General features: G+C 40.1%; 1 protein-coding gene across 1 annotated transcript in view; it reads left to right on the top strand.

Moving 5' to 3' along the window:
* Positions 1-22538, top strand: part of LOC141907162 (thrombospondin type-1 domain-containing protein 7B-like) — a 44492-nt gene that overhangs the window by 1182 nt on the left and 20772 nt on the right. The window contains exons 3-21 of the mRNA XM_074796735.1: positions 2034-2306; positions 4758-4888; positions 6222-6386; positions 7200-7408; positions 7792-7993; positions 9181-9373; positions 9468-9583; positions 9937-10149; positions 10587-11054; positions 11164-11342; positions 11427-11557; positions 11826-11976; positions 12242-12496; positions 12664-12778; positions 13122-13267; positions 13808-13930; positions 15258-15305; positions 16495-16594; positions 17454-17645. Of these exons, the coding sequence (XP_074652836.1) occupies positions 2034-2306; positions 4758-4888; positions 6222-6386; positions 7200-7408; positions 7792-7993; positions 9181-9373; positions 9468-9583; positions 9937-10149; positions 10587-11054; positions 11164-11342; positions 11427-11557; positions 11826-11976; positions 12242-12496; positions 12664-12778; positions 13122-13267; positions 13808-13930; positions 15258-15305; positions 16495-16594; positions 17454-17645 (3410 nt within the window). The remainder of the gene's footprint in view (positions 1-2033; positions 2307-4757; positions 4889-6221; positions 6387-7199; positions 7409-7791; positions 7994-9180; positions 9374-9467; positions 9584-9936; positions 10150-10586; positions 11055-11163; positions 11343-11426; positions 11558-11825; positions 11977-12241; positions 12497-12663; positions 12779-13121; positions 13268-13807; positions 13931-15257; positions 15306-16494; positions 16595-17453; positions 17646-22538) is intronic.

The raw sequence follows: 22538 nt of genomic DNA, 5'->3' as shown, positions 1-22538 counted from the left end.
TAAATTAGCGAATAATCCCCGAGGTTTTATCACCACGACGCGTCATCAGTAATTGGCCGGCATCGTCCGTGGCTATCGTCGTATGACACTTTATCTATAATTTCCATGTGGCATAATGAAGCGTTTACACAAGTCGACGCGAGGGAAGTTTAAATGATTATTAGATGTAAGATCGAACCCTCGTAGAAACTCTCGGTTAAACCCGCACGATTGCCGGCACTAATGGATATACATTAACCGGACGGAAAAAAAACTTGTTGACAATAATTTTTCGAACTTGTTAAACGAGTGTGAAGTCTCTTTCAACGAGCGTGGATTTCTAGGGTTTTTTTTCATCGAATAACCGTTATCGCCTATATGACCTTGACCCCGGAATGGCGGATATCCGTTGAATATTGGATGCGCGCGTTGACCTGAGTTCAGTTTCTCATCTCGTCTTCGCGTCGTTTTAAGATCCGTCTAATTAATTTCGGGGTTTCGATAATTCACGATTATAAAGAGCCCAGTCGGGGTCAAACACAAGACGACGAGAGATAAATTCGAATGTATAGCGATCAGAGTGGTGAGATGAACTCTCGATATATATATATATATATATATATATATATATATATATATATATATATATATATATATATATATATATATATATATATATATATATATATATATATATATATATATATATATATATATATATATATATATATATATATATATATATATATATATATATATATATATACTACTGTCGTGCCTCGTCGAATATGTTTTGATCATTTTGCCGTCTGTCAGGCGAATCTGGCATCGATATACATTAATAAAACTCATAAATATGCCCGATGCCGCCGTATCTTACCCACTGTCTATAAAAATTAATGGATTAAATCATGATTTCCTATCGGGCACAGATGGACTGAGGGTTCAATTCTCCGGTCAGAAGGATATCGGACGCCTCAGTCGATTCATTAATCGTGTGACCGACGCGTTGTATATGGTTACACGTAATCGCTATTCAAATTTGTCCGGCCGTTCGATATCGGACAGTATATGGTAACATTAATTAATGTCCTGTTGGCTCGCTGTAGCCGCTCTCGTAGTTTTCAGATCGATCAGGATGATGCGCACTTGAAGATGATATTCTAAAGATAATCGCGATACAGTGATAATAATAATATACAGTGATGTAATCGATTTAGTTTCATCAAAGCAACGTTTGACCGTGGACGAAACGTTTTTGAGTCCATGGTTCCACTCACTTCGTCGTACTGGTGACGGAATCCAGGTCCTGTCGTATCGGGGATATTGGCGTGAGAAAATAGAATGTTAAGCCTAGCGCCTATCGACAAAGCGACTGGAGACAACTAGTTGCTAGTGAGCGAGTACCCCGCGCACATCGAAAATTTAGTAAAAACCAGCAACTGCGTGGCTCATGCCGGTCGCTAGGTCCGTAGCGCACACATCGACAGCAACTGAGATGTGGTTTAGCAAATATTCTTGAGGGCATCACAAGTCACGTGACAAATAGCTTTGTTTTAGTCAGTTACAACCATGTGTTGTTGATTATGGAGCGCTCACATCGACGGATATGAGAGCAACTGAGTACAACTAGTTGCTCAAAAGTAGAACATGAGCAACTGGGTGGAACTGGAGATAGATGGACGCTAACCAGTCGTAAGCTCGCTCACGTCGACAAATTCGAGCAACTGATTGTATCCAGCCAGTTGCTCTCATGCGCCGAAAACTGCCTGGCAACTAGTTGTCTCCAATCGCAGTGTCGATGTGCGCTAGAATTTAGGATTCGTGAAAATTCATCAAAATCATCTATAGTGGATCTAACTACGGGTCCACTTACGAGTTAGTCATGGTGACAATTGAAATTGCATGTTAACTATAGTGTGTGTCGTCCACTAATTTTACTTAATGCATCTTAATGCATCTAGAAATTCATGATTGTGAAACTGGGGCCCAGAAATTCAACTCACAACTGTGGAATTGGATTCACAAGTGTAAACCTTTATTTTCTATTTCAGTCAGTGTCACATGAACAGACAGGAAAACGCCGCAGAAACTCCGTACTCGAGACAGACATGCGCAGTACCGTTTAACTGTCGCGTATCGGCGTGGTCAGCCTGGAAACCGATCAACAAATCGTGTCTCACCGAAAACAATGAAATCATTCCCGGATATCGGGAACGACATCGGGAGGTGATCCAGTTATCAGTCGGTGGTGGCGCCCCCTGTCCCACGCTCAGAGAATTACAGCAAATCGACGCTCGTAATGAAGTGGTTGATACGTGCACTGTGTAAGTGTTTGGCTGTGATGAGCGCTGTTTCAAATTGAATTCTCTTCACGGCAATAAATAGATATAAACACTTCTATCTGAGATGAGGGCGAAATTTCGGAGGCAATTTTGTCGGCGACTGTTTAATTATTTATACTAAACTGTAATTTTCAATTTCGATAAGACACGGAACACATTTGAAACTTGTTAAGTGTGCGGGTGCGCGCTTCTCATCCTGGAAGCGCCGATCACGTCTTTGCTGTAATGAAGGCTCGTTCGTGGTTAGTAATCCAAATTCGTCATTTATCGGCTGCCAGAAGAAGGGTTCCGCGTGTCAATAAAATACTGGTAGTAACATGGTTAATTGCGAGCCACTTGTAGACGGTAGCATGGTCGTTGAGGGGCTAATTTCTATGTCAATTGCGACTTGAGAAATGGTCTACACGACGATACGGTCGATTTAATTGCGACGATGAAAATTGCAAGGCTACTACTTTCAAACGACCATTACTTCTCGGTACAATGGTTTACGACTGGAAAATTATACACATAGTTTAATCACCAGCATCACTTTTCATTTCTAATTCAGCAGCTGATCCGGGACCAATTTTCCACTGTATATCGGGTTTTAGAAGGGCACTTTATATTCTGCACGGGACACCTTTTTACGCCACTGACTATTTAACGGGTCCGCATGCATATAAGACCCCTTCACTTGATGAAATGTCGTAAAGACTGTTATTCTAAATATAACCGGTAGAAATCTTTTGTGAAGTTGTTTATTGATAAAACATGACAGAAATTCAAAAGGACACTGGGGAAAGGGCACTATTTCCAATCTATTCCAGAATACATCGACCGCGCCTGTTATTCTTTGAATGACTGAAAGTAGCGCATTATTTATCAACGGTTCAATTTGTTAAAACGTCAATGAAGTGAAAATGCAGTCCAAAGCCTCTGTTTCGTTCCCGGCAGGTGTGACTGGTGGTTTTGATTGAAATCAATTCAATCAAATAAAAAATAAGAGCGAAGGACAATCCCATATTACAAGATCAAAATGAAATGGCCAAATCGGAAGGAAAGATGGAAGTTTGAAAAGGGGGCGAACTTTGAATGGCCGCGAACACAGGAACACGGTACAATAAGATGATCATTAATCTTCGGGTTGAAGGTATCGTCCCAGGTCGAGTTGAGAATTGATCATTGAAAATTGCGGTCATATTCATAGCACGTTTTATGGTATTAACGGTATATCCATGTATCGTGTCCACGCAATCACTCCTCTCTCTCTCTCTCTCTCTCTCTCTCTCTCTCTCCTCTCTCTCTCTCTCTCTCTCTCTCCCTCTCTCCCTCTCTCCCTCTCTCCCTCTCTCCCTCTCTCCCTCTCTCCCTCTCTCCCTCTCTCCCTCTCTCCCTCTCTCCCTCTCTCCCTCTCTCCCTCTCTCCCTCTCTCCCTCTCTCCCTCTCTCCCTCTCTCCCTCTCTCCCTCTCTCCCTCTCTCCCTCTCTCCCTCTCTCCCTCTCTCCCTCTCTCCCTCTCTCCCTCTCTCCCTCTCTCCCTCTCTCCCTCTCTCCCTCTCTCCCTCTCTCCCTCTCTCCCTCGCTCCCTCGCTCCCTCGCTCCCTCTCTCCCTCTCTCCCTCGCTCCCTCTCTCCCTCTCTCCCTCTCTCCCTCTCTCCCTCTCTCTCTCTCTCTCTCTCTCTCTCTCTCTCTCTCTCTCTCTCTCTCTCCATCTCTCTCTCTCCATCCCTCTCTATCTTACAGGAAAGGGTAGATCATCCAGGATATTAGGTTTTAACTCCGCGCTCATCGCCTAGTAACGCAGTAGCGGTGTACGGGGGTATAAATATTCATCGTACAGCCATCAAAGCGGATTGTCTGTTAATGTTCACAGACTCGTCCCTATCATCAGTGTTTATATACTTATCATTATATCACCGTAATCATTGTCATTCAGTGATTGACATCGATAGGACCGGTGCCCCACCGCCACCACCATCACCCACTGTTATAGGACCGGTACCTCCCATCAATTACTGTTATAGGATCCCCACCCATATCACCGTCGACATCCTCAACCACCTAATCTTCGTTCTCCGTGTCATTTGCCGTAAGGTTTTTCTCCACCACCATTACAAAAAGAAGTTTTTTCAGATCGTAGTTATAAAAAAGAAATCTGATTCTGTTATGGACTTGTTCGTTTTTATTGATTCACATTTGATCACAAGATGATCAGTTTTAATATCTACAATCATAAAATACGTAACATTTTTGCACCGAAAAAAAAAAACATTCACCGTTAAGATACCGAATATAGGAATAAAGTTTTTTTTGGGGGGAAATTGACATAAAAATCCTCGAATTAACGAGATTTCAAAATAACCGCAGTTTTGGTAAACGTAAACATTTTAACACATCATAACAAGTTCTTTAATGATTCAAATTCTTCAAATTTATGATTTATATGTTTTAGGTACGAATTAATTAAGACATCGTGGAGTAAATGTGAGATTCAGCCCGGACATCCACGAGATCTGATCGTCTCCAGTCCGTGTGGTGCTATCGGTATTCAATACAGACGTATGTATTGCATACAGAAAGAAGGTAAGCGATCAAACGGTCTTAAAGCGGTTCCACTTTACTCATCCTGCAAGTAAAAAGAATAAAAACAACATATAATTGTTATAAAAAAGAGGATTATTGTTATCTAAAATTTTTGCAATACAAATTGTCAGAAACGAGAAAAAAAATTATAGTCTGAATTTTGAAAATGACGCAACTGCGATACTTTGGCTGTTTTCGTCAGGTGAAAATGACTTAAGATATTGTCAGCATCTCCAGCTGATGGTTTCTGGTGTCGTTTCATTAAAATAAACTTTCAAAAATATTTCTTTATTTTCCCGTGGGCGACCTATTCATAAATCAGATCGCGCTGTGAACTATAAATAAAGTATCGAAACTGGGAAAAAAAGGAAGTAGAAAAAAAACCTAAATCGATTTGATTTGGCGACGAAGTAATACAATCAGTCCCGAATCGGAATCGTAGCTGCCAATCGTCGCCTAAGAACATAATCTCTCAAAGTAATGAACGCATTCACAATTTGACAGACAGCCTCTCGATAAACCTTCAAACCGGCTCTAAAGGACCACACTAGACAGCAGGACCTGCTGCGCGAGTTAATTACAAACTTGATTAGCCTCTAGGCAACAGTTCATTTAGTCGGTCAGCCGAATATTCGATATGTATATAGAGGCTACGACTGGCTGCAAACTTGATTAAAATGGTCCACAGAGCGAGAGCAGTTGATGAAAATGGCCTGAAAGCTTTTACGGGCAATTCCGGATTGTAATAGCTTAAACCCGGGAGTTCTGTAAATGATTTATTTATCGGTTAATGATGTTGTAAATAGATTTCTACTATGTTAAAATCCCATCCATCGTATATCAGTGAATATATCGGGCATTTTAAAACATTGCTCATTTTTCAGATGGGAAACTCGTGGGAATATCAGATTCATACGATCTTAATTTCTCATCTACTATTACTACACCACAGTAAACTCCCCTGGGCTAACAGGGTACCGGTGAATTTGCGAAAAAATGTATTAAGTAATGCTTTCCGTTTCCCCATCTCTCAACTCGGTATTCGGCCGAATCGATGAGAAATATGTTTTCATCGGCATTGTCCCTGTTATTCATTTGGTTGGAAGATTTGGTCAGATTTGTTTGGATTTGTTGTCCCTCAGAAATCCTCCACACCTGCCATAAGCGAAACAGGGGGTTTGATTTTGAAATCGGAAAGTACATATATATTGTGATCGGCGGTCGAATTTACAGAATTTTTTGGTTTAAATCGTAGTCCATATTCGATGAGATAAAAACGAGTTCAACATTACCAGCACAAGGTGGAGTGTATTGTTTTGGATTTTTTTTTCAGATGGGGTACCCGTAGCCGATCATTTTTGTCACACACAGCATCCTGTAGAGGTTCAAACATGTCGTTTGTCATGTGTGCAGAACTGTGTAGTTTCTAAGTGGTCGCAGTGGTCTGATTGTTTACCGATGTCGTGTATTGATGAGAAACACGTCAACCAGTCTCACGGTAAGTGGCCATCGTCGAGTTAAACAGGGTTTTTTACTAGTAAAAGCTCTTTGAAAAGTTGTTATGCGCTCCAGACATGTATTCTCGTAATGACTGTGTTAACTCAAACAGAATTCCAATGAGCCCGGCAGCGATTCAGCTAGTTGTATATCTTTTGATGTAATTCGGCTGCGTTCGTGAGACGAGTGAATTTCATAAATACAAATCTACATCCCAGTTATATAAGAACTACCCGGGCCCATAAGGGTCAGAGGTACTGGGGGTTGAATCTTTATCAAAAATGTCTGCCCTGCCAGCCTAAAGAAAATATGGGCATTGATTTTGGAATTATCGACATTTTCTTGCCAGTTCCTGCTAAAAATATGCCTTTAAACTTACTTAATTCAAGGCCAAATTACAGGAGCGAGATTTTCTTAGTACCAGGTGATTTGGAGGATTTCATCCATTTTCACCTGAATGTCCAGATGCCGTGAAATTGGTCCTTTTTACATCTAATTTGAAACATTTTTCTGGAGTGAATCAGTCTAAAAAGACTTTTAGACTGAAGAATGATGGTAGCAACCGCCCGAAATATTTCTGATATTTTAATAAACATTTTAGACATTTCATCATTTATTGTGGGATTATACTACCATTTTCTGGGGTGCAGCACTCCCAGGACGCCCAACTATGTAAACCTATGTACCTTCGGTATGTCTGCATATAAAAGTTCCTCTTAAAGGTCAGGACTGTGGGCTGGCTCGATCCGGGACCAGCTATCCCAGAGTATTGAGTGGTGGTGATTTAACATAATCTATAAGCTATTTTATCTAGGTTACAAACTCAGAACTCGTACTGTAATAGTGCCGTATCTCAACGGAGGAATGGACTGTCCTCATTTAGTAGAAGCGAAACCGTGCGACTACCCGCTCTGTTTTGTGTGGGCGAAACAAGAATATGGTGATTGCCAGTTGTTGGAGCCGAATTTGAAATGTGGTCAGGGAATTCGGAAAAGAGCCATCAAATGTGTTCATCATGAATCAGTAAGTATCTCAACTATCAGTGTCTAATATTCTAGGGATTGTCTGGATATCAAGGTTCTGACAGATCAGGGAATCCGAAATTCCCTGATATTTCCCCCTAAACCTTGACCTAAAATTCTCTGATTAAGTCATAAGATATCCACAGTGAGGGCTGTCTCTTCTCAAGAGTGGTTTCTAGAGCCACTCTAGGTAAGAACAAGACATCAAAAATTCAAATCCCTGATTTTCAAGAAGCCTGTCAGAATTCCCTGATCAGTTTCCCTCCAGGGAAAAATAAATCTGGAATTCCCTGATATGTACACACCTGCAGATTATGCTTCAGTCTCGCTACTGAACAAATTACACTTTTTGAAAATTAAGCAAAGTTTTATGTGATTTTTCAGTTGAAGAAAGCTCCATCAGCGGTGTGTTTAAACACGGGTCAGCCGAAGCCGAGCAGTAAGTCATTGTGTTACCGGCCGTGTCATAATGACTGCGTACTCTCACCGTGGAGCGAGTGGACCCCGTGTTCGAAAACCTGCGGTACCCGCAAACGTCAGGGCAGACGATCGCGATATCGAAAAGTTGTCGCTCATTCTTTAGAAGGTACAGTCAAACAGTGATGACCCCGAAAAACCAGATCACCGACCAACCCATGAATCCTCGTAAAATAAAAACAATTGTTACAGATATACTGGAGTTGGTCAGTGATACTGGTTTTATTCATTCACTATCAAATACAAGAAGCTCCTGTTACACCACATCAATATGAACACATACACAGAAACCAATGGTGAACATTTCTTGACAATTTCGCCATTAGTGAACGTATGCAAAACCTTGAAACATACCATAAACACAGAATAACTCATCAAACCACAGCTTTGCAGTTTAATGTGGTAATAAAATCAAAATATGTTATCAAAATATGCATAGATCCCGATATAAATGGAAATACGACATAATTTCATCATTCAACCAGTGTTACAAGTGAAATCCTAGACTGCCGCAGTAGCACAATTCTCATTAGATACTAATTTTTGCGCAGTGTATTGTTTGTAGAACTCATTCACATATTCTCCGGTCAGTAAATCATTTAAAGCCTCTCTCGTGGCTTATAGTGTAAGTGCTGCCATTAAACGCGTGTGGATATAATTCATTTACAGTGCTTTCTATATTCTATCGATGGGTTCCCCTAGGTATAGATAGCGATATAGTATCAGCATTTACATCATGCCTAATATCAGCTTCAACACCGTATAAGCTATGGCTCTTCCATTTTGTACAGTAAGTCGAAAGCTTTAACTGTAAAAATTCCAGAATAATCAAACCCAGGAAGCAACATGGCCGTACCTGGCATTCAAACGTTCGGGGTAGGGATACCCAAGAAAGGGCAGATACCTTAAGTCAAAAACCAATATAACAATTCTTCATGAGTTATATACCATAACATAAACTCGTGTTAGGCCTATGACAAAATACTTGTCAGTCCCAAGTGAAGGATTCTACATTTAATTTCTGTTGGATATTTTGAAAAAAAGGCACTTTTCCCAAATTTCTGGGGGGGACAACTACCCTGCCGCCACTATGTACGGCTCTATGTTGGCTAATGGTTTTAAAGCTTGATGTCATATTTCCATATTGTCCATCCGATACCTTCATCTTTCAACCCACTGAGCACCACTTTTCAGAAGTAATCATTAGCAGATTCAAGGCTTCTTGGCCCAATCAATGGCGGAAACCATATTTTCTCATCGAGTTAGGGTAGCAATCATTGCGGTTTATCATTTCAGGAGGAGGTCCATGTACAAACTATCAGTCCGTAGAATTCAAAGTGTGTGAAAACCTTGAACTGTGTCCTACCTATTACTGGAGGGCAGACGCATGGTCGATTTGTCATCTGCCGAATAATAAATCTTGCGGACAAGGCGTCAGAAAGAGAACCATTCGCTGTTTTAAAGATGATCAAAGCGTAGCCGATCGAAGGTATGATTTACCAATAGAGGGCGAATGAGTGAATCTATGAATCCACGGTATAATTTACATAGATGTAGAAGATATTCATACATCATTGTTTTAGGTGTTCCGGTATGGCTGGACCTGCATTAGAAAGAAACTGTACAATACCTTGTAAACAAGATTGTCAATTGACTGCTTGGACAAAGTGGACGCCATGCCCAACAAACTGCATGAAAGGTTTGTACTTGTACAAGTAGCTGTTCGTAGAGTATAAACAGAAAATGATCCTGAAATCAATGTAGTCTATATGTAGTGTAAAAGACCCACACATTGAAGAATGAAAAGAAACCGGTAGAAAGTCTCGACTCATCTTCAGAGATTTTCTTAAAGTGAATCTCCCCCTCCCCCATACCATCGAAGTGTTGGTCCCTACAGATCAGTCATTCCTGGATATAAAGAGTTTTCACATTTGGAGGAAGCATCTGCAGCACTTACATATCCCATATTCATATCGGTGCAGTTCATCTCGGTGAACCATTAATTCAGTAGTTTTGTAATCAAGGAACATCAAATAAACCTGATATTTGTAGTGAATGGACATGTGGAGCCGTATCAGACGAGAAGACGATTTGTTCTAACTGAAGGACAGAACGGAGGTATGAATTGTCCCGACGCGTTGGTCGAAGAAAGAACTTGCGCCGATTTGAATCCGTGTCGATTGTATGAATGGAAGACATCTCCGTGGTCACAGTGCGTTCTACCGCACAGAAAACAACAATTCGGAAGAGGGCTTCGAACAAGAGGTATGTGTGTGCGCATGTGTTATGTTTATTGATCACCTTTTTCATCCCTTAACCTGCCTTACCCTACTAAGCACCACTCGAGCATTATAAGCAGGTTTTAGTTATGCTTTTCTCAATAAAGACCCCATCCTAACAGCTTTCCTGCTAGATGGCGTGCGTGTCAATACGACAATGTAATCAAAATTTAGTTCATTTTCGATATACTTTCAATTAGATTTTGAGCCTTCAACATAAAAGATTTCAGGCTAAATTATGACTCTCAGATATAAATAAACTCAGATTGATCTTTATGGTACACATGGAGCACAAATTAATGTTGATCGAATTCGAGAAATCATGGATTCATATTTGTTGAATCAGAGAAGTTCATCGTACCAGGTCTACATTCATCGTACTATTGCAGGGATTTATGTAGAATCTGTTTTTCTCTTCGACAGGAGTTCGCTGCGTCGCCGATCACAACAAGACGAGCATTGACTTCTGCTACAGATACGCGGGTCGCGCTCCGAAAGTGGTCGAAGAATGCGCGATACCGCAACAGAACGTCGAGTGTCAACTTTCAAAATGGTCGGAGTATTCGTCATGTGACCGGTGTAACGGTACAAAAACACGAACGAGATTCATCATGGGCAACAGCGTATCGAACCGCGACTGCCTGGATACGACTAAATACCCGCTGAAACAACACGTTCAGTGCACCTGCACTAAAATCATCGCTAAACCCATCGGTGATTGGTCGGATTGTATCCTAGATACCGAACCGGGTCATGTGATCGGACACGGGATAAAAGGCGAATGCGGCAGCGGACGGAGGTACCGGAGTTTAGTGTGCGCCGAAACGCGACAAATCGGAAACGGACGCACCGGTGAAGTGATGAGACAAGCGAAAGACTGCACTGATTCAAGTAAGATTGCGTCATACAACTATTTCATACATGAATAAAACATTAAAGAATACGATTTAATCAACTTTTAAGATTCTGGAAAACGATGAAAATGATTTGTCTATTGTAGCGCATGAGGAAGAGGTTTGTGTGATCAACTGTCATACGGACTGTCGAATGACCGAATGGACTGCCTGGTCGGCTTGTAGTGTTACCTGCGGCTGCGGAGTTAAACAAAGATCGCGTAAGATGCTCGACTGGCCTCACCTGGGCGGACGTAAATGTCCAGCAGTTGACAGCACTTACACGGTCAGCATCCCCCCCGAATCAACCCCCTGAGCTTACCTTCTTTCAACTCAATGATTCCGTAATTTTGTAATTTTAAACTTTCAGCAAACGGATATCCGTAAGTGTTGTCAAGGTGTTACATGTTACGCGTATGAATGGTTCAGTGAACCGTGGAAGGAATGTAAACTCAATGAGAAGGATAGCTGCGGTCTCGGAAATAGACACAGGAACGTTAGGTAGATATTTACACGTGACAACGAAGGACCTATTGTTACGCCGCTATGACTGAAGTCTAGAAATGGTCTTTCTTATTAAGCGCGCTCCAATAATCGGAGTGCTTTTCATCGGCACAAAATAAACATGAGTTTTCAAATTCTTCTTAAAACATTAAATTGATTGACTAGTTTAATTAGTCTAATACTAAAGGGCGGTTGGTTCCACAAGACTGGTGCCATAAATTCAAATGCCCTGGCACCTACATATTGCACGTTTTGTATTTTTTAGCTGTGTTCTGGTAAATGAAACGAAATCTCAAACAGTCGATTCACATTTATGCGACGCTTTGATGAAACCCGTCGGTAAAGGTTCATGTTTTATTCCGTGTCCCGGGAAATGTGTTCACAGCGATTGGTCCGATTGGTCGATCTGTAAACAGGTATAAAATACAACCTATTCTATAAAGTGAGCTGTGATAACCAATTTCAGGGTGTCCACTTTAACTCTTTCCCTGACTATTCCCTGAGTCAATCTGCTAAGAATCCAATCAATTAACACAGTCAAATACATTAAGACGAAGACAGAAACTGTTTGATTTTATGTGCAATCAAGCAATTTCAACATAATTCCCTAACCTAAAAGAAAAGAAAATCCCTTTTTCCAGCGCCAGCCTGAATGAAGCAGAAATATCGCTTATTTTTCAGCCATGCAATGAAACAGAAAAACGACGACGAACTCGTCAGATATTACGTCATCCCGGAGAATCGATGAAATGCGAATCCGATTCCGAGTCCGATCCTTGCGTTCGTAATGTTACCTGTTTTGAATACAGTTGGGTTAAAACGGCGTGGAGCACTTGCGATATCATCAGCGCTAGCAACTGCGGGAAAGGAACGAAGTATCGTTCCGTTTACTGTAACCGTGACGATGGTCGTATTGTTGCCGATTCATTTTGTCAGGTATGCCTCTCTCCATAAAGTGATAATCACCAAAGCTGCGATCACTAAACGCTTTTTAATCCAGGCCAACAAAACTTCTATCAAACGACATGCCTAGAATCAAATGGTCTTGTTTGATGCCTAAAACCTACGCGATGTGTTGAATAAATGTCTAGAAATATTTGTAGATGGATGGAATGGAGAAACCTATGATGGATCAGGCGTGTTCAGTAGATTGCGATATCGATTGTTTAGTGTCTCATTGGTCGGAGTGGAGCAGCTGCGAAAATATGTGCGGTTTCGGTAAGAAATTCTATAACAATCTTTCACAGACGACAGTCGTATGAACCCGATATATGTTTATACGTGGCAAGCAAAGATTCCACGTGTGGAAAGTGAGAATCCACAACAATCTGTCCACAATTCATCAAATTCTATAGATGATGAATGAAAATTGCTTATATATATATATATATATATATATATATATATATATATATATATATATATATATATATATATATATATATATATGAACCCTAAACGTCAATCTGATTTTATACATTTTTATATATTTGATACACACGCCATCTAGTGAGATCGCTGGTTATACGGGGGTTCTCATCAAATTCTTACCTGATTTCAGGATATCAGAAGCGAAGTCGACAGGTGTTGGTAACTAATCGAGGCCGAGGTCGCGAATGTCCAACAATTGTTACTCAACGGAAGCCGTGTCCGATGACGATTTGTTATAGATGGAATGTGACGAGGTGGTCTGAATGTCAGATCGAGGTAAAGTTTATCGCTTCTGTAACTGTTCCATCAAATTGCCCGGATACCTTGAAAATAAGGACATAAAACAAGATGACGCATTAAAGACTTGTAATTTGGCACCCTCGTCGCTGCCCCTAGCTATATGGTCACATTAAAGGTAAAGCCGGCCCTAATATATCACCCACATCAGTGATTTAGGAATTTGGTGGTACAGTTAATTTCTAGTAGGTCTAAGACAAAATACGGATCCTTAGAAAAAACAAGGGCCCGGTTTCATAGACTGGATATCAAAGTTATCCCTAGGGTTTTAACTCCTCAATTTGGGTGACAAGTACCATAGTAACAATGAGAAACCATTGATATAACTGACAAATTTCAAAATGTTGCCAGGGACTATTTTTCTTCCTCATCTATGAAACCCTGCCCAGGCTTTTAGCCGGAGTGATGATTTATCAGGGGTTGATTGCATTTGTGGTTCTCGCAGTAATGACTGATGGCTGATGATATCGAATTACTCGAAATAGCTCTTCATGCACGTCAGTTAATTCATACCTGCAGGATAATAGTTGTGGTCAAGGCATCAGAAGACGAGAGGTGATTTGTCAACAAGACGACGGAAATGTCGTAGATGAAGAATTCTGTCGATCGCAACAATTGAATTCGGTCAACACCGAAAAATCTGTAAGTAACGAAAAATTGTATTCAGTTTTATAGACGGGTACAAATTTCAACTAGTAACCATTGAGATAACTGTCAAATTTTTGAAAAATGTTAATTAGCACCTGTTGATTAACACGTCTCTTAAAACATCTATTTTAATTTATGTTTTCTATAGAAATTCAATGTGCTAATAACTAACATTTTTCAGCAATTTCATTAACCAAATTTTACCTCAAACCATTACATATTATCGATATCATCGTTCTTCTAAAATTAACCCTCTAAAATACTTCCGTTCCATTACGTTTCATCTTCATTCGATGTGCATGATTTTTTTCTACTACTTGAATTTTATAAATTATTTTCAGACGCGTATCGAAAAGAATTCTTGCTTTAATTTATTACTACTAATACAATTTACCACCTGTCCATGTGCTGCATGGTCTAAATTCTTAATTCCTATCATTTTAAATGTTTTAAACTAAACGAAACAACTCTATATTCATCGTCGTATTGAGGCTTCTCGAATCTTTGAAACATAAGCTGCGATCGCAAAGAGACTATTTGGCCCGGACGAGGCCCCAAGTCAAATTTGGTCCGTTCGCGTTCACGAGTAAATTGCTCACTCCTGTGGCAAGTGTGGTCAGTTACTTCCAGAAACAGTTTGACCCGCACTGAAATTTGTTATGGGTCTGTTCCAATGTTTTCAGTTGGATCGATTTGGCCCATTTCAAACAGACACGAACCCATTTGGCACCAGTACCAGCTCAGCAGTACTGAATGCTGGCTGCTCATCAGTACTGAATGCTGACTGCTCATCAGTACTGAATGCTGACTGCTCATCAGTACCGAATGCTGGCTGCTCATCAGTACCGAATGCTGGCTGCTCAGCAGTACTGAATGCTGACTGCTCAGCAGTACTGAATGCTGACTGCTCAGCAGTACTGAATGCTGACTGCTCATCAGTACTGAATGCTGACTGCTCATCAGTTGACAAAGATTTAAAAATATGGAGTTGGCTTCGATACATTAAATTTACCAAACTTATCTGTAAAACTCTTTTCATGTCTCGGCCATTTTAAAGTCAGCTTGAGTTAATTTGAACATGACCAGTCAATATGTGGTCATATATTCTATATATATATATATATATATATATATATATATATATATATATATATATATATATATATATATATATATATATATATATATATATATATATATATATATATATATATATACTGGTCGATTTTACCATGTCGACCAGTGAGTCAATGGCCGAAGATATGATAAGATTATACCGTACGTATTTTATTTTTGATTTTTGCTTGGTTTTAATTAACAGCAGGTCCAGTCCTCTACGTCATCCTCCATTGAATGGTCCCTTTGGTGGGTATGTACTTTATCTATCTAAATCTACACACATTATGATCATGATCATATCAATATACACATATGTGTGTGTGTGTGTGTGTGGTATCTGTACGCATCACATCAATGCTTACCTCGTCTTATCACTCCTGCGCTTTTTGATCAACAGCCACACAGTCGGATTTCACAATCGAGACTATTACAAATCTTAATTTCAATATAGAAAATACCTCACTCAGAAAGAGAAAAAGATTCTGCAAAGGTAAAATTAACTTCGACGTTTCGACTATTATCCTAATTGCCATCTTCAGGAAGAGAGTAGTACTGCGATACTGTTATACTTCAATATTTCATAAGTTTTGGTGTCAAGTTGTTTACTCGGGGTTTTATCATCACTACAGTCTCGACTGTGGATCCGACCTCAGTAGAGTAGTAACCATCTCCCTAGCAGACCCTTTTACGGTTTGTCAATTTCAACTTGTTCCATCGAGTATGAAATCTGTACATTTTGTGTACATTACATAGCGATGCTGTGTGAAAATCTGCTTACCCCGTCTACTATGGAGTACCATCAGGTACATACCCAAGACGGGCCGATGAAAATTTCACGCAGTAAAAACTAGTTTGTTGTAAGGTCTCTCACCTCCCGCTTTCAGCTTACGAGATTTCGCCTCTCCTCGCAACCTCCCCCAATCTATAGGTAGGATAAAAGTATGAATTGTACTTACTAACTTTCTGCTTGGATATCACTGGTTTCATTATTGCCTGCTAAATGATACACTGTGTAAGATTAAGTGTATTCACCTGCAGGATGAATTCAAAAAAAGTCATTTTAATCACAGCATGATGGATGTAGGAATAGAAAACAAACACAGCCTTCAAACATTTTCTATTCAGAATGTACTGAAATCGATCAGTATGATCTGTAAAGTTGAGAACAGGAAGTACTGTAGTTAAGGTTTACTTGATTTTACCAAAAATACAAGCTTTTGCTACAAGTGCATCATAGCTTTATCAGGTAAGCTAAATGAGACTCATTTACCCGATATAGTATAGCAAACGCTAGTATTTTTGAAAAAATCAAACTCAATAAAAATCACCAGTCTTCATGTTAACTTATTTGACACCGGGCTAACAAGACTCATCGACGCGGGTCTGGTTATAAAGACTATAGCTTAAGCTTATAAATGATATTTTCAATTCTTTTTCAGTTGGAAGATATCTGTTTCGTACCGTGTCCCGGGGACTGTATTTTATCCGAATGGTCATCATGGAGCAGTTGCCATAGAAACTGTGATACGAGTGAACAAGGTATAGTTTTGGACAATGAAAGTGATGCGTCTACACTTGAAGAAAAACCCAAAATTTAAAGTAAAACAATATTTTGATGTTGCCACTCAAATAGATTTTCAATTGAGTCGAAACATCAAACTACTGTTTCAGTACACTGATATGATTCATTTTAAATCAAGGTTAGATCATTTTAAATCAAAATTAAATAGATTGAATTCAAAACAGGATCAACAGGGGTGAATCCAAGGTCTATGTCTTTTGACGCATTTTGATCATTGAAAAGGCATATTTGGAGGTATATTAGCAAGTAAGATTTGAAAATTTGTGGATGGGTAATTGATGCTTACCAAGTACTAAGCTTGTCCTTACCACACTACCAATTTTACCAGAGAAGTTTATAAGATTCCATGTGATAAGGTAGTAAAAGTTGATGAGTTTTTTTCATCAGAGGGCTACTCAAATGTTGGAGGGTCTTGTACAAGGCCTGCAGTCGCACCTGGACCATCAAGTAATTCATGTTTATGTGAAATAACTTTAACATCATATATTGATTTTTAAGGCAAAGGAGGTCACACAGAGTTCCATTAACATTAATCTTAATTCAAACCATGATATTTCATATTCTTTGAAGCTTCTATACTACATCAAAAAATAAATCTCGCATGTAGTAAATTGAAACGTCAATGAATTGATTGAAATCTTGTGTAGACACATCAATTGCTGTGAATTGATTGAGGGGATTCTTTGAATGGTTCTGTCAGTTGGGATTAAATCCGATAAAGATGAATCACTGGAAAGTCTTTTTTCGAATATAGCGAATCGACATTTCGATATCGCGAATGTGAAAATATAAAATCGGTTTCTCGGTATTTTGCAGCCGGAATACAAACACGATCGAAGGCTATCTTACGATACCCGGGCGAACGTGGAGCCCCGTGTCCGAAAGAGCTGTGGGAAGTACGCCCGTGTGAAGGCGGGCCTTGTTACACGTTTTATTGGCACGCGAGGCCGTGGGTCGGCAATAAGAGGTCCGTCTGGTGTCAAAGATCAGATGGTGTTAGAGTCGAAGGTAAGGAACATTAACCCTTTCAGTGCTGACTAATCAATACCCTATAGCGCTGGAGATGATTCAGAAATTTCGAAAAATTCCACCCTAGTGTGTTGAATAACGGGAATACCACTATAGCACGTCTACACCCCGGTGCGGTGTATCGTTAGTTACTAATATTTCACTATGTTTGACAGGTGCTGCCATCTTTCAATAGAGATAAGTACTAATTACTAATTAAATCAATACACCGCGGTGCGGTGTACTAGCAAAATCCATCACCGATTCATACACCGCACGTCTGGGGACACTATTGGGACATAGAGATGTATTTTTGATATCATGTGTATGGATTGATTTGATGACAAATTGTATTAGTGACAATGACACAGACCTCTAGTTCCTTCATAATAAAGAAGGCATATGAGTAGCCAAAGTGACCAGGACATAGACCTTCATAATTAAGCAGGCATATAAGTAACCAAGGGTCCAGTTGAGTATAAATAACCCTAAAACTTTTTCCAATTTTGTCACTAATGTACTGTGGATAAACACACACTGAATAAGTGGTAAGCAGGCGTGGCCTTTAACTTGCAGTTGTTCCTGATACAACGTTAGCCGAACCAGCGCATTGTCAACCGGTATCAACTTTCCAGAACAAGACGTTTGGGGAGGTTACTACGGCTATTGTGTGATATTTACCGTAAATGCGTGATATGACGATATTTCTGACTAGCGCGTGTGTAACTCGCGCGCTGCGCTGTATACCATTTCGCCATCTATCGCCGTTACGCGTAAACACAACATTCTTTTAATGATTGTTTATCAATTATTATTGGATATGGTTTTAACTGCAGCTATTAGCATTAATTCATTTTATGAAACTATATCATTAGAAGCAAGGATCAATACTTTTGAACTTTTTGCTTAGCGATTAGTTTTTCAACTATTTATAAACGAGATTTCACGTAGAGACCAGTTGTATTGAGATGATACTGGAGATATTAATACGCTGTTTTCACGTACTTAGATCCGGACAGACGGAAAATAAGGACGGTTCCATGACGGATGGACGTTTTTATTATAGTTTTTGAAGATCCCTTATGGGATTATATAATATGGTGACGACATAGAATTCGGCGGAAAGGAAATGGTGCGAATGGGATAACTCTTACTCTGCTAGAGAACATACGCCGACTTACTTTGATTGGTTCAATTTTCGACCGTTAAAATAATATATTTGTACATAGACACCTTAAGAATGCGTCATTTGTGATTGCTATCGTTAAGTAGTTTCTGGCAAGCACAATACACCATCTATCCACCAAAATCATAAACACTCCATTCTTTCAGATGTTAGTAAACATTCTTCATCCCTTAGCGGGGAATGCGATGAAGAGTAGTACCTCTCTGTAGTGGCGGCGGGTGCGGAAGTCGGTTGGTGGTCTTCCTTTTTTTATAGAAAGGTATTTTTTTCATTAACGTATCACATATTTTCATTAGGAAACCCAAACCTGAAATGAGTCTAGTTTCAACGAAAGGTTTTCACCTGGCGGTCCGACGATATCAATGGCGGATTTATAATGGGATTTTTTATTACCCTTTTAAGAGAGAAATACACAAACGTAATGTCGGTTTATTCGGTCAATCGATTCCATTTAACCTAAAAATGTATATGCATATTGAATTCATATGCTAATTCACGTGCTAAAAACTATATACGGTATTTCAATTCAACATATACCGTGGATCATACAGATTCAGGAACGACATTTTTCATGTAGTATTTAGTGTTTCTTCTTCTTACGACGTTATCATAAGATACTTTATAACCTTATTGTTCAAAATGTTGACAAAAATCTCTGAGATCTCGTGTTTAATCAGAGAGCGCGTTCACACGTAAATCACTCGCTCGTTACTGAAATGCTACTAAAACGATGCTTTCAGTGGCAAGTGAGGCGAGTCACTTCCACAACCATTAATTAGTATTCACACGTCATCCTCGCTTGCCAGGGGTCCAGTATCACTCCCGAACTCGCTTCCACCAGCCCCCTGGCCTCACGAAGCGTGATTTCATTACCTGATTACTGGCGCTGTTGCGCATGACGTCATATATCGATTTGCGAAATACTTCCTTGTTCGGTAAAACGTTCGCTGATTGGTCCATTTAACGGGAAAACCAACAGAAGTCTACTGACGGTTTGTTATAAGCGCTGTGATTGGTACGACCGGATTCTGGTCGGCTAGTAACGACTCCAACGACTCGTGAGGTCAAGGGGTTCGGGGAACAGCTTTAGCGTAGTGGGTTCGAATCCCTTGACGGGTGAAGATGTCACACGTGGGCTTGGAAAATTTGGCCGGGTCAAAAACGCTCGTATGATTGCGGCGTCACTTCGAATTCTACGAGAAGGGGAAGTTTCAAGCAATGGTTTTACTGGTGAAAAGCATTAAAATTTTTGGATCCCTGCACCCGCCCACATCCCACTCTACACCAGACCTGTTGAAGGTTTCAAATATGAATATTTGATGATAGAATTGCGAGCGTGAATCAGCAGCAATTTGAAGCGACCGCGCGTGCGTGTATGCGCTTGACACGCACATACACGCAACGTTTCCATCAGGGTGCACCATTGCGCATATCATTCTCATAACAACCTGTTTATATTTCATACACTCGTTGATTATTGGATTAATTAAACAATCGTTCATTAGAAAGGTAAGAATTATTTACAATTCACTCACTATATACGCGTGCTGTTGAAAAGGTTGAATTTTGAAGTATCGGGGTGGATTTTATCCGCGTCCTACCGGGAACGAAACAGAGACTTTCACTTTAAAATCTGAGATTTTTAGTTCGTGAAATTACTGTATATTTTACATTTTTAAAAGTAATATTTTTCTTTTTCTGCCTTGATACACGATAGCGCTAGAATTCAGGATCGAGTCATTTCTATAAACTCAGAACCGAGGAGTTGGGTGTAGCGGTTAAGCGCTGTCGGTGCTATCGCGTGATGCGAGTCAATGACCACTTTACCTGACCGCTGTAATCTACATCCAGCTACATTGTCCGAATTCTAACATTCTCCACCGCGGCCACATTCTCAATCTCTACTTCTAATTCGGCGATGTTGTCGACCTGTTTGAGTAGGCCTAAATCGCCGTTAGAATTTCAACAGTTGACTCAATTTGAATTGTATTACGCTGCCTGTGATGGAATGTTGATGTAATTCCGATGCTCGAGGCTGGTCGTGGTGTTATGGCAGTTGTTGGTCTACGCTCTATCGAACAATATGATCTCTCTTATGAATATGTAATACGGATAATGCAGGTTTTCCTGATCGTTTCTGTCATCGGAATCCAATAACATCCGATCATCAGAATCGCATGAGATTCGGGAAGTCGAGAGGTAGAGGCGACCGGTCAGAGAACCGATCTGAGCTGATAGTTACTCGAGGCGACGGGAGAGTACCATAGTCTCACACTGCTGTGTAAACACACGTACAATTTGCTACATCGGTTTGATCATCCGAACGACTCGAAAATTGCATAACTGATAAAAAGAATTAACTTCGACTCAGACTAAAATCTAACTCAGAAATCGGCCCCTGTTGCTTGCAGTTGGGGTAGTTGCGTCGCGAGGTGGCGATGGGTTTTGCTTGACCGCGTTCTGTATGAGTTGGAATGGCGGGTTCTTCACCGATGCGAGAAAACGATCGAGGGTTAAAATCGTACTCGGAAAACACGTGGAACGAACCTAACATATTTTAAGAATCAGACAATCTCTGATCTCAACCCCTAACCTGTTTTTAACCTGATCTCAACCTGTTTTTAATTGAAATGCATTAAGAATATCCGAGGTATTAGATTAGATAGTCAACGAAAATAAAACCCAATCAGTCGCTTGCTGATTCGGACTGGATGGATGTTTACACGAACCGAAACCCATATTTCTGATTACGTTCTCGACCCCCGGCCGTAACAAATAACTATAAAGATCGAATAGTTCCCTATTTCAACGTAGAAAAAAATTGGACTCTGATGAAAACGGATAAATCGTCGTTACTGAGGTGGATATGACGTGTACCGGATAAACTGTGGCAATAACCGGTGGAAATTGGGATATGTTATCACGACATGTTTATTATATAGCCTCGTACTTTATACTAATCATATAATCTATATATTCGTGACGTGTGTTGGTAATTTTGATATTTTCGCCGTTTAGGAATTCGCTGATTTTGCGCTCTTAGACTCATCGCTGATATTACACTGTGTCGCCCGCCGCGTATATTCAATTATTCATTTATTAATTTCAAAAGCGTATATTCGTGTTTCTCTTTGTTTGAACGCGAACGTCACGTCCTCCGTTCGAACACGGCTGTTCTTCGTCACGCTTCGTCGGTAGTCGACGCTCCACTTTTCGGTGGCGACCGCATCGAATTTCTTTCTCGATCTGATTCGGTAATTCATCATCGAGTATTAAGATAAAATCCCACTATTTACAGATAAAAAGAATTTAAAAACCAGAATTTATTTATTAAATCTAAAATATTTAAATGACACGACGTTTCGATCTCACCCTAGAGATCATCGTCAGGTGTGGGACTCTAGGGTGAGATCGAAACGTCGTGTCTTTTAAATATTTTAGATTTAATAAATAAATTCTGGTTTTTAAATTCTTTTAATCTGTAAATAGTGGGATTTTATCTTATTATCCGTTCACCACGTTTGAGTGTGGTCATCGTTCCATCATCGAGTATTATTGGCGATATAGGTCGTTGATTCTGGTAGTGCGTGTTCCGTTACTGGGCGCGAGCCTGGATTACCACTAATGAAACGATTAGACCTACACAGCACAGACCGCTGAGGTGTCGCGCGACGAATCCGTTTTGGCAGATCGTTCATCATCGAATA

Source organism: Tubulanus polymorphus, chromosome 6 (assembly GCF_964204645.1).
Source record: "Tubulanus polymorphus chromosome 6, tnTubPoly1.2, whole genome shotgun sequence".
NCBI classification, from domain to species: Eukaryota; Metazoa; Nemertea; class Palaeonemertea; order Tubulaniformes; family Tubulanidae; genus Tubulanus; species Tubulanus polymorphus.
Note: the sequence above shows the minus strand (reverse complement) of the source record. Positions and strands in the feature narration are given on the sequence as shown.